At 21.1% G+C, this 14,119-nt stretch overlaps 1 protein-coding gene across 2 annotated transcripts in view; it reads left to right on the top strand.

Annotated features, from left to right (window-relative positions):
- The window catches only part of LOC122504749 (probable serine/threonine-protein kinase clkA), a 34,642-nt gene continuing 20,523 nt past the window's right edge, over nucleotides 1-14,119 (top strand). For both annotated transcript variants that reach the window (XM_043615974.1, XM_043615973.1), the window contains exons 1-2: nucleotides 1-157; nucleotides 6,869-6,950. In XM_043615974.1, the coding sequence (XP_043471909.1) occupies nucleotides 6,872-6,950 (79 nt within the window). In that variant the 5' untranslated portion in view covers nucleotides 1-157; nucleotides 6,869-6,871. The remainder of the gene's footprint in view (nucleotides 158-6,868; nucleotides 6,951-14,119) is intronic.

Raw genomic sequence — 14,119 nt, 5'->3', positions numbered from 1 at the left:
TTATACTCTTGTCCTTGTTTATCAACTCTCCCACCGCTACTTCGACTAACGTATCGCTCAGTTTGGAGAGCTGAATTTACACCACTACACTTCATTTCTTCAGTGTTAAAGTGACTCTAAAGTGAGTTGGTTCAGCGTTTCATTTTTTTCAGGCAAGGTACGTGTTTTTAAGTACAAAATTCCCATTAAAAAACAAAAAAACATTTTTTCTAATCAACCTCGCGAGAAAATTATTTTTTTTAAAGAGAATTTAGAATTTTATTTTCTGTTCAGAATATTTCCATTCTCTTTCCTTTTTTTACTGAGAAGATTTTTATTCTTTTCGCTAGGAAATTAATTTTCAAGGTGAAAACATTTTGTGCACGTTTTAATATAAAAGGAGCGAGAAGATGAAATTTTTCTCTTTTGCCTGGGAATCTTTTTTTCTGAGTATTATTTAATTTTCGATTAAAATATATATATGGAGTGTAATTAATTTATAAGATAAATAAAACGACGTGTCCTATTTTCAAATGAAATCACACAGAGAGGATATTACTTGTTGCATCAGTGAAATAACATTCTCAGTTTGTGTCGACGATTGGCAATTTAATTTTTCAGAGTGTTTCTTTTAAATACTGTGTTGACTAAAGAGATTGTAATTTTGTGCGCGGAAAACACGTTTTGTTTGAGTTGACTGTTTTTTTCTTTTTTCAATACTGATTTCATCAATTTTAATTAAAGGTGTCATCAATTGAACACATAAACAGTTCTTTTAATAAAAATTATAAATTTTAAAGCAAATACAAAAATAATAAATTTTTAAATAAATTTAGTAATAAATATTACATGTAATAATAAAATAATAAATTTTAAAATAAACGAAGTAATGAGTTTTAAAAAAAAAATAAAAGAATAAAAGACAAATTTTAATATATTTTTTATATTTTTATGATTTTATGATATTTAATAAATTCAGTACTAAATAAATATTAAATTTTAAAATAAATTTAATAAATAATACATGTAATAATAAATTTAAAAATAAACGAAGGAATTAGCATAAAAGAATAAAAGATAATTTTGAAAACAAATTTAATAATAAATAATTCATGTAATAAAATAATAAATTTGAAAATAAACAAACAAATGAATTTTAAAAAAAGAAAAAAAGCCAAATAGTATATTTATTTTGGATTTTTTTTATTTTTAATATATTTAATAAATTCAGTACTAAATAAATATAACATTTTAAAATAAATGAAATAATGCACTGGAAAAAATGTTTATTTGATTCAAATAATCGATTGCTTCTCATTATGAAATAAATATTTTCTTGAATTATATAATTTTTATTTAAACCAATGAAATGGTATTTGCCCCAAATACTGAAATTATTGGTCAAAACAGAATTTTATTGGCTAAGGTATAAAAATTATTAGATTCAACTAAATAAATTCTCGTGTCTTTGAACTCGTGTAAGATTTAAATAAGTAAAAAATGTTAATAAAATAAACTAAAATTTAAAATTTTTTCTAATATAATTATTAATTATTGATACAGATTTATCCTCGGATTTATCATCATTAGGAAAATTATTATTATTTAATTAATTCCAGTATCCGGTTTGCAAAAGTATTCATATTTGAGATAATTTAGCTTCTAGCAAAGTTTCATTCAAGATTTCCAAAAGTTATTTCTCATTTCTGCATATATACACATATTTTCCTTTAATCTTCATAACTGTCTAAATTTTCAATTCATTGAAATGCATTAAAATAAATTAGAAAATTGAACTATATTCTACAATTGTTACGAAAGTGCAATTTAATTCAAAATAGAAAAAAAATGCGTTTAAATATAGTTTCAAATAAATTTTAACGAAAAACTTTGTGTTTTTCTAGTTCATTAAATTAAATGAATTTTTTCTTCATAAAAAATTCTTTAAATTAATATATTGGAAAAACCATTCATCTAATTAAAAAATATTTTTGTTGGTTTTGGAATAAAAATCCTAGTTTATTTCAAACACCTTTTGTTTAATTCTATATAAACATTTATAAAGCAGTTCTACTGAATTGAATTATTTTCAACTTTTGTTGTCTATTTCAAATTAAATCTAATTCAATGAATAATCCTTCCAAGAATAAATTTTTTAAGAAGTAAACAAATTTCAAAAACAAATTAAAAATAATAATTAAGATTTTAATAGAAAATAAAAAATATTTTACGTCTCAAAAATGTTTAAGTTTCAAATAAATATTTGTTTTCATTTTTAAATAATTTAATTATTTGAATTTCAAAAACTTTATTTCTCTAATAATCAAAATATTTTTTATTAAATTTTTACTAATTTATATCAATAAACAAAATTTTATTCAATATTCAGTTTTGTATTAAATTTTAATTATAATAAAACAATTTCATTTTTGAGACAAAAACAATTTAAAGTCCCTGAAGTTCCGAACGTTGAAATGAACGAAATTAATTCATTTTATTTTTGAATTCAAATTTTATTGCAAAAATAAGCCGAGTGTTAAAAAATAATTTATATAAAGTTTAAACATGTTTGATTTATTTTTTTTTTATTTTGAATTTGCTTCCAAAAAATAAATCAAACATTTTGAAACATTGTAAATTATTTTTTAACACGTGACTTATTTTTGCAACAAAATATTGCAAAAATATTTTTTTTTAAATTCAAATTTTATTGCAAAAATCAGTCGAGTATTAAGAAATAATTTATAAAGTTTCAAAATGTATAATTTATGTTTTAAATTTGTTAAAAAAAATAAATCAAACATTTTGAAACATAATCTTGAATTTTATTTTTTTTATTTTTTAATCATCTTTTATTTATATAATTTTATGGCTTTCAAAAATATTGAATAAATTTTTTATATTACAAAAAATAAATTTTGCCAGTTATTTAATCCAGCGAATTTTATTTTGTTACATCAACACCCGTTAATTATTGACAAGCATCGATGTGACGTGTATAAAACAACATTTTGATTGAAAAGAAAAAAAAAAGAATTTCACATCACTTGTAATTTATTTCTGACTCATAGTGCGTCTATTAATAGAAGATCAAGACCGCAAACAGAAAATTATGTTGTTTGGAAAAAATTCTATACATGCATTTTTTCATATTTTTTTGTTTTTTTTCTTGTTTCCTCTCTTTTTTTTGTTCTGAAAATGTATATATAAAAACTATAGGAAAGATATAGGTATGTGTTCTGTTAAAAAATGGAGTTTCGGTCGTATAACATGAGATCGTTTTGCTGACAATCTAGATGCATCCAGGGATCTCAGCGCGTTTTGATATTCGACGCATACGTGCTACGAATCTCATCTTTACAATAACTAGTCCGCTTTATTCGCTTCCCCTTTAAATCGCGATATTTAACATCTCGCAAATCGTAAAAAGAAGATTTATTGCTGTTATTGTTTAGAATATTTTTTTTATTTGAAAAAATTATTTATTTATTTAGTGTCAGATGGAAACATAATATTTATTATCGATTGAATTAAATGAAATTTTTATTAACGATTGTTATCGATTTAGTGTTGAATTTAACAAATTCGACAATAACTTATTTAGAGCTAATAAATTATTAAGTCAATTTACTTTGTTCGTTAATAGATTGTTACTAAAAATTATAAATTAATATTATTAGTTAGTTATAAACCTTTTATTTTCTATCTTAGTGAATATTTTTCGTTAATTTGTTCTCTTTCTTACTAATTAGTAACTAAAATCTAATACTTTTCGTTCATTTTTATCTTTCTCCTGCTGATAAATTACTAAAAATTAATAATGTCTGTTAATTAATATTTTCTCTACGACATATTTGTTAACAATTAATATTGTCTACTAATTTATATTTTTTTTACTGATTGGTTACAAAACTTAATATTGTTTCCTAATTTATACTTTTTTCAATTAATTAATTACTAAAAATCCCTAATTTATAATTTTTTTTCTACCAATTAGTTACTAAAAATTGATATTTTTTAATAATTTTTTTTCTAATTAGTTCCAAGAATTAATAATGTTTGTTAATTAATATTTTTTCTACAAAATAGTTGTTAACAATTAATATTGCAGAGAAAAAAAGGGTTGTCTGTTAATTTGTATTTTCTTTTAATAATTATAGTTACAAAACTTAAAATTCTTTGTTAATTTATACTTTTTTAAATTAATTAGTTACTAAAAATTTAAACTGTTCCTAACTTATATTTTTTTTCTACCAATTAGTTACTAATATTAATATTATTTGTTAGTTTTTACCTTTTTTATTAAATTAGTTCCTAAAATTTATTATTATTTGTTTATCTTTTTGTTTATCTTTTAAAAACTAGATAGTTACTAAAGTTTAAAAAGTTTTGTCAATTTTTATCTCTTTTTTAGTTATAAAATAAAATAAGAATAAAATAAAATTTAGTTATAAATAAAAGTAATTTTATTTGTTATCTTTTTACTAATTAATTGCTAAAAATAAATATTGTTCATCAATTTTATCTTCTTTTCACTAATTAATTACGAAACTTTAATCTTATTTACTAATTTTTTAAATCTTTTTCGTTCTATAATTAGTTACTAAGAATTAATATTATATTTGCTAATTTATATATTTTTTCTACAAATTAGTTACTAAAAATTAATCTCATTTGTTTAACTTTTTTTTTAATAATTATTTACTAAATATTAAAATTAATCAATATTTTTTCCACTAATTCGTTACTAAAAAGGAATATTGTTTTAGTTGCCTTTTTTTACTGATTAGTTTACTAAAATTAATAAATTAAATTACTAAAATTTAATCTTACTTGCTAATTTTTAACTCTTTCTTTCTAATTAGTAACTAAAAATTAATATTATTTGCTAATTTATTATTTTCTCCTGATTAGTAACTAAAAATTAATATTGTTTGTTAATTTATTATTTTCTACTGATTAGTAACTAAAAATTAACATTGTTCGATAATTTATATTTTTTCTACTAGTTATCTACTAAAAATACATTTTTTTTTATAAATTTCATCTCTTTTTTAATAATTATTTACCAAAAATTAATATCATTTACTAATTTTTATTTTATGACTAAAAATTAATATTCTTTGTAGGTTTTTTTATCGTTTCTTTTCAATAACTTATTAGATAGTAATTACTATACGAGAAGTGAACCTTATATATAAAAATGTTGACTCATTGGGCCATGTAAAAATAATGTGTAACATTTCCGGAAGAGAATATAGTTATAAGGTTAGGCTTTGGTAAAAAAAAAAAAAAAAAAAAATTGTTGAAGTGCGTGAAAAACATTAAGACACAAATTGGGTCACTGCTTCTATATCTATTTTTGTTAATTCGAAAAAATTAATAAAATAAATTGCACATATTGTATAAGTATTAAATATTATTGTCATACTTAATATAATTATTATCCTAATTATTAAAATAAAAAACGATATTATTATTAAACTTATTATTATAATTATAACCTAATTATATTGTTTTTATTATTCTTATTTTTTTTTATTATTATACCTATTAAATGCGTAATGCAATACAAATACAATAAACACTCTTGAATGACAATCATTTTAATTTCATACTGAAAAGTAATTCTTTAAATTACACCATCATTTTTAATTAACTACGTAATTTATTCACTACATGTAAAACAAACTGTCATTCTGGTTTCCTATCAAAATATTAACCTCACAAAAAATATAGGTAAATATAATCAAAAAAAATTTTTTTCCAATATCAAATAATTTTTTTCATTTAATTTTTTTTTATTGTTTCGTATTTCTTCTGCTATTGTTTTGAAAACTCGATTATAAAACAATTTGAAATTAAAATCCAAATTTTTTTTTGTTTAGTTTCACATTATAGAAAATTAGTTAAAATTCTCTCAAGGCAAAATTTATACACGATTTTTCCATTTTCAATATTGTTTTCTGAGTAATTTTTCTTTCAAAAGTTGTAATGAGATATGAAATTCACAGGAAATTATAATAATTTTTTTTTTTAAATTCCTAGGTAGTTACTACAATAAAATTTTTTTTCCATAATAAATTTTTTGAAATTCACAGATAATTATAATTATATTCACATTCACAATTAAAAGTCATATAACCTATTCTCGAGACTGATATGTAAAGTTTAAAATTTCTAGTTTCCTTTGAAGGAATAATAATTGTCCTCGTCTGATATTAAATATTCGAGAGGTCTATATATAGAAATTCTACTTTATATAAATAATTTTATGTCCAAAAAGAAATTTTTTTTAATCGAAAAATTAGTCTTTCTTAATTTAGATAAAACAATAAAATGCAAATATTGCAATGCAAAATGCAAATATTTTTATTTGCATTTTATTTATTTTCATATTTTTAATTTTGGAAAGAACGTTTTTTTTACCAATTTTAAAATATAAATGTGAAGGATTTTTTATTTATTAAATAAAAAAGATGACATTTATATCAAAACTCGTAAAAATAAGGCAACTTTTTGACATTTGTCCAGCTATTAAAATTCATGTGTCTCCCATTTGTCTTCATTCAATGAAAACGTGTTTACTCGATGTCCTTTTTTTCTAACTTTTGTCTGCCTTTTCTCCTTTTTCTCCTCTAATTTCTGTTTTTTTATTTTTAGTTTTTTTTTGAGACAGTTTTTGAACACATTAACCCTGATTTTTTTTTCTTTTTAAAGACTGACAAAAGTTTCTGTCTTTTTCTATGTGGCGTCACGCCTTCAACTATATACTTCCTCGAAATTATAATATAACATCGAGAGAATGAAGGTCAGCCACTATATAGTGGTAATTATCAATGACTTTTCAAGATCTTAATGACGAATCGTTATATTCTTATGATTACAGAAAATGCCTGCAACCATGAAAAATGTGATCGCTGTGGCGATTATCTTCTCGATTTCATTGGTTGAAGCTGTTCCATATTCGAGTAAGTTTTTTTTTATTTATTGTAAAATAATATTTTTATTTCCTATTAAAAAAAAAGAGCTCAGCAATAAATTAAGTATTAATGAATAAAAAAATTAAATTATTAATAAACTATTAAGAAATATTAAATTTTCTTAATATTATTTTTAAAAATAAAAATAAAGAAATAGAAAACTGTGAAATAACTTACTGATGATTGACAAGATTGGTTTGGCATAATTCCGGGAAAATTTTGAAATATTCAATATTGATTATTCTCTATTTCCTTTTCTTAGTAAAGGAATTTTTGTTTGAATTGAAATTAATTCAATTTTTATATTGAAAATTTTCTATAATGAAAATTTAATTAAATATTAAATTATGGATTATATTAATAATGAACACAATTTTTATAGAATATATAATAATTAAGTAATAATTAAATAATAATTAATATAATTAATATAATAAGACAGAAAATTTTAATATTCATATATTCTTGACTATAAACGATAATTGCCCATATTATATTAAAATTGAAAATTTAATTAAACTTTTATTATACTTCGAATATTGCAAATCTTATTGGAGATATAAAGAATTTGCAATTTTGTCGACTTTGAAATATTTTTAATTAACGTGTCTGCGCAAGAAGAATGACATTCACTTCCATACTTGCTAAGAGTTTTAAAAAAGTATAGTTAAAATTTATGAAAATTCCTACTCATTAATCTACGTGAAATATTGGTCCTTTATTATTATTATTTCTCTCGAACGAAGAATAAAAAATTGAATTTTTTTTACATGTAGATACAGATTGCAAAAAAAGCATTATTTTTTATTTTTTCCCCTCACAATTAAAGTCAATGGTATATTCGAAAACAATGCAAACTGAAATCAATACTAGTTAAAAGGTTTTATGACAAAAAAAATATTCTTTTTCAAAACATTGTTTATTGACAGTGGTACATAAAAACAATGGTAGTTGAAATGATAAAATATTTCGAAAAAAAAACAAAAAGAAACTGTAGTTATTAAAAATTAAAATAATAATAATACGATTTTGGAGTTAATTAAAAAATAATTACAAAAAGATTAAAATTAGAAAATTTGGTAATTGTCCCTTTTCATAATAATAACTATTTTTAATTGTTGGGTAAATTTAATTTAATCTAGTATTGGTACTTGAATATTTTAAGTCAAAAATTAAATTTATTTATTGTTTATATTATTTATTTCTATTTTTCTATTATTTATCTAAATTTATATTTTTTTTTTATTTAGTTAGATATAAAAATTATTTATTTACGTATTCATATAATTTATTTATTTTTACACTCACAGCTAAACAATCTCTAAAAATAATTTAAATAGCCATTTTTTAACCACATTATAAAAATATCTTATCATTATACAAACTTTATATAATATTTAATAATTACACAGAATCAAGTAGCGATATAATTGTTTATTAATTGAAACCTCGCAAATTCCGAAAGTACGCCTTGAATTATGACCTAATTATCAACTCATTTGTTGCCACACGTATAATTTCGTTCATTCAACAGTAAATACACGTTTTCTGTAAAATATGAAACATTTTTATTTCATTAAAAAAATAAAAGAAAAAATATTTCACACAGGAAGATATAGAATTTCTTTCATAAAAATACACATTTTAATTAGAGAAATTATAATTATCAATGGCAGAACAATGTATTTTTAAATTTATAACAAATAATTACTATTCAGGTCATTAAATTGTTAATTTGTTACACATTTTGTCAAATGAAAAAATTAAATTTTCTTTTTATTACATTATTGTGTAAATAGGTAATTATTATTATTTATAGAGAATATTGTAATTATTAATTTATGATTGTAGTGGATTGTTAATAAAATGGAATTTATTATAAATTTATCGCGTTATAATATATTAATATTATTAGTGAATAATTATTATTAGTTAATATTATTAATAATAAATTAATATCAACGGTGTTGATATTTAATTTATTGAAATTTATTAATTATTAAATTTAAATAATTTTCCATTTAACTAAATATTAATTTAATTTGATTTTTATCACTGTATTATATAATATAATATCACCAGCAACAATTCGCGCGCGGCTAATTAATTAATAAATAATAAAAATTTCTCAGGAATTCAATTATTTAAAAATTTTTTTACAAATTCCTTCGCAATAATTCAATTATTTTTATAAATAATAAAATTTTGTCAATTATTTTCATAAAAAATAATTAAAAATTGTAGAAAATAATAATAATTTTTTTACAAATTCCTTCGCAATAATTCAATTATTTTTATAAATAATAAAATTTTGTCAATTATTTTCATAAAAAATAATTAAAAATTGTAGAAAATAATAATTCATGTGAAATGTTGAAAATAATTTTGAAAAAGTTACTGTAATAAGATTCTTTTAATATAAAACAATGATTTTCGAATAATTTTACAAATAAAAAAATTCGTAAATAAATGTAACAGAACATTTTTTTCAGTAAAATATTTTCCTTTATTTTCTAAAAATTTAAAAAGTTTCAATTTCATTTTGAATTGAAATTTGTAATTGACAAATGGAATAGAATATGGAATGTTTCTTTTCCAAAAGAAAAGAATGAGTTTCTGAACAATATTGTTATTGAGAAATATAAATTATGCATAAAATGGGTATATTTCCTATTTCTTAATTATCATTTTTTAACAATTAACAATTTTCTCATATTTTTTATAAATAAAAAGGAGAAAAATTTGTATAATTTAGATCAGTCAAACGAAATTTGTTATAGAAAAAAGCGTATAATAAACAAAATTTATTTGTTAATCATAATTTTTTTTATATTTTCTAATTTCAAATATTGTTTTATTATAAATCATGAAAAAATACCTGCATTCTTTCGATCTGTCAAACAATATTTTTTAAAGAAAACAAAAAAACAAAAAAAAAACAAAAGCATACACAAAAACTAACTTCAAAGTGTGGACAGACAGAATGAAAGAATGAAATACGAAGATTATTATAGTTAATTATATTTAATTTATTAAAAATAATTTCAAATTTCAATTTAAATAAATATTAATTTACTTTACTTTATATTATTTTTTCGATTTTTATATTAAACAATTTAATTTTTACATGTTCTCTTAATATTTAATTCATTTTTTAATATTTTTTTAATATTAATATTAATATTAATATTAATTATATTTAATTTATTAAAAATAATTTCAAATTTCAATTTAAATAAATATTAATTTACTTTACATTATTTTTTCGATTTTTATATTAAACAATTTAATTTTTACATGTTCTCTTAATATTTAATTCATTTTTTAATATTAATATTAATATTAATATTAATATTAATATTAATATTAATATTAATATTAATATTAATATTAATATTAATATTAATATTAATTATATTTAATTTATTAAAAATAATTTCAAATTTCAATTTAAATAAATATTAATTTACTTTACTTTATATTATTTTTTCGATTTTTATATTAAACAATTTAATTTTTACATGTTCTTTTAATATTTAATTCATTTTTTAATATTTTTTTAATATTTATTAAATGTTATGTTATTTAATTAAAATAAAAAAGTAACTCGTTGGGTCAGTGATACTTATACCCCATCCAATTTTTCTCACTTGCGAGAGAGTTTTCATGCCCCCTAGGCGGCAATCAACAAAAATATATTGGCGCGAAATTCAATAAAACAAGAATTCGAATTAACTTAATTGTAATAAAACGATTTTTTGTTTATTACAGACGAAAAATTAGTGAATCAATAATTATTAACAAATTGCTTCTTCTTATTATTTTTACCTTCTATTTCACATTTTCGTTACAATTTTTTATCTCTAATTATGGAAAAATATTTTCCTCTGAGAACGATGGTGAAATTATTGTTTAGTAGAAAAGCAGTGTCTCTTTTATTATTAGTATAATGTGTAGGTATACAAGATGAGAAAAGTGTTGATTCAAAACTGAAATATGAGAAATAAAAAAAAATTCTGTATAACAAATATTGTATATATGACATATAGGAAAATGTCACAGGTTAAATAAATACACTCTCGACAAAGTTGTCCGTTTTTCCCAGATGCTTAAAGGGCATAAGAAAATAGCGTCATAACTGTATGAGAGAAAAAGAGAAAACAAGAGAAAGAGAGAGAGAGAAAGAAAGTTGGCTATTTCGGTTTTTCATCAATATATATAGAAGTTACTCTCGTCTCTATTAATGAAAGAGAAGCTGCGGAGGATAGAGTAAAAATATTACATCGATCGTTGTACCGGTAGTTATATTATGCATTTAGCTTGAACCTTGCATAACGTCATAACACGATATAACGCAACTAATCGTAATTCTATTTGAGCTTCTCCCGCAGTAACCCCATCGATTCTCAATTATCGACACCATCGCTGTCGTTACTGCAATGACCACATCTATTCCCCCCACCACACCCTCCCCTTCTCCTTCACTATCACCCAAGGGAACTTTTTTATTTTATATCCAACATCTTTCTGGACCAAGTCACGTTTTACTTTTTCGTTCTGTATAACCCATTCTCATTCCATTGGACATCATCCTTTTGGCGATAGTTTCCGGTTCACATTTACTTCTCTCTCAAAGATACCAATCTATAATACCTTCGAAAAAAAAACTTGAACCCAAAAGGGCTAAAGGGGATTTTTTTTTATTAGCCAAAGGCTATGGACATTAGGTGCGAAATTCCTTCTCATTGAATATTCACGCTTCGTATTTTCAAAAAGGGTGGAGCGCAGTCTTTGGAAAGGAATGAAAGGAATGGATAAATATTGTTAGGGCAATTGAATCATGTTTACTTGAGTAAGAGAAAATTGAGTAGAGAGAAATTTGCGAAACCAATTTGTTCATTTGGGGGAAAAAACAAAAAAAAAAAAATTGTCTGCTAATAATTAAGTCAGTTCGTTTTTTTGTTTTATTGAATTTGAATTTCGCGCCTTTTTGTTTATGTTGATTGCCGCCTAGAGGGCATGAAAACTCTCTCGCTAGTGAGAAACAGTGAACGGGATATAATTATCACTCACCTGTCGAGTTTCTGTCTCATTCAATTCTAAAAATTAATTAATTAAACATTAATTATTAATAAAATAAAACTAATAAAATAAATAATAATTGTATCAATCGAATTTTGTACATTTCCCAATAAAAAATAATTATTTTTCTATAATGTCCTCTAGGCTTTTGATCATAATAGATTAATATTTATTAATTAAGTAAATAAATACTAGTTATTAATTTATTTAATAAAAATAATAATTATATCCGATAGAAATAATTTTGCACTGTTATCAAAGAAAAATATTTTTGTGGAGATTTTTTATTTCATTTATTTTATAATTACTCGAGAGAAAAAATTATAAAAAAAATTTTTAATAATATCTTTTGATCTTTCAATTGTAATGAATAATAATTATAAATTATTAAATTGATGTTGTCTATTTAATTGATTAAATAAATGTTAAGTTAGTTTTGTTAATTGAATAATAATTATATCGGTCGAATTAATTTTGCACAGTTCGCGGTGAAAAATATTTTTCTACAATTATTCGAAATTAAAAATTATAACAAGAATGGTTTATAATATAATATCCTCTGACTCTTTTGATCATAATAAAATAAAATTATCAAATTAATATTAAATAAATTAGTAGGTATTCATTATTGTTCCAAAATAATGATTAAAATTGAAAAAAAAAATATTTTTAACGAAATAATTTTGCAATGTTTGAAAATATTTTTCTATACAATTGAGATAAAATATTATAACAAAATTGTGAATTAAAATTATAAAAAATATGAAAAATGTAAAAAAAATAATGTAAAAAATATAAAGAAAATTAAACAAAAAATATAAAAAATATAAAAAAAATTCACATATGAAATTTTTTGTCTATTTTCTATAAACGTCCTCTGACCTTTCGATCGTTTTTATAAAGTAATATATAGTTCACGATTTTTTTTTTTTGTTTCGTTAAGGTCAGGTCAAAGTCGTTGCAATTTTTCCATTAAACCAACGAGAGACGACTTTGACCTTCCCTTAATGTAAGTTTAAGAAAAGAATAAGAAAAATTTGGAGGAAAATTTATAAATAGAAAATAAAAGAACAAAAATTCAATATAATAAAAATTTGTTACGAGGGAATTATTTCTCATTTCATTTTTTCTGTTTTTTTTCTATTTTTTTTCTATTTTTTTTTTTTTTTAATTGTTCGGATTATCTTCATTTGTACGAGAGCATCATTCTGTGCGAAATTATATAAACGCAGTCGGAGCTTACAATCTCTTTTTTTTTCTCTGTCATTCTTTAACTCTTTTGCTCCTCATGGAATTTCCTTTCCAGTGGGTGATTTTCACATGATAATGCTGAAATGTTGATCTCCAGGGACTTTACGTGTTTGGGAGTACACGAAAGTTCTTTTTTTTCTCTCTCCTCTCAAATTTTGCGGCTATTATTTTTCATTTTTTCGAGTTACCAGACAAGTACAGCAGAAAAAAAGGGGAAATAGTTTTTTTTTTTTTTGAGGATTTTTTTTTCTTCGACTTTTTTCTTTTTCTTTTGTGTGCGGAATTCTAGAATTTTATTGAAACAGTCGAAAAAATTTTAAAAATATTTCCCAAAAAAATAATTTGCGAATTTTATTGAAAAAATTAAAAATTAAATTAAAAAGGGGAAAGAATTTTTTTGAAAGAGGCAGTTCGCATTTTTTGTGCGAAATTCTAGAATTTTATTGAAAAATTTAAAAAATATTATTAAAACAATAATTGAAGTGGGCAAAAATTTGAAATAATTTAAAGAAGACAAATTTAGTTACAAATTAAAAAAAGGAAAAAGAAGGATTAAAATAATAAAAATGTAAAAAAATAAAAAAAAATACAATTTTTAAAATTGTTTTCAACTGCAATTGAATTTAACACACGGATGTTAACTACAAGTATTGTTTTTGAACACAAGACCAATTTTTGCCAATTAGAATTGCTTTTCATTACAGAAACGTTTATGAAATTCCGCATTGTTTTTAATTACCAATAATTCCTGTTGGAAACGTATTTAAATTATTATTTCCAATTACCAGCTCCCATTGATTTTAACTACTATTATTTACTATTGT

Source organism: Leptopilina heterotoma, unplaced genomic scaffold (genome assembly GCF_015476425.1).
Source record: "Leptopilina heterotoma isolate Lh14 unplaced genomic scaffold, ASM1547642v1 Lhet_313, whole genome shotgun sequence".
Classification (NCBI taxonomy): Eukaryota; Metazoa; Arthropoda; class Insecta; order Hymenoptera; family Figitidae; genus Leptopilina; species Leptopilina heterotoma.
This window is presented reverse-complemented; position numbering and strand designations above follow the sequence as displayed.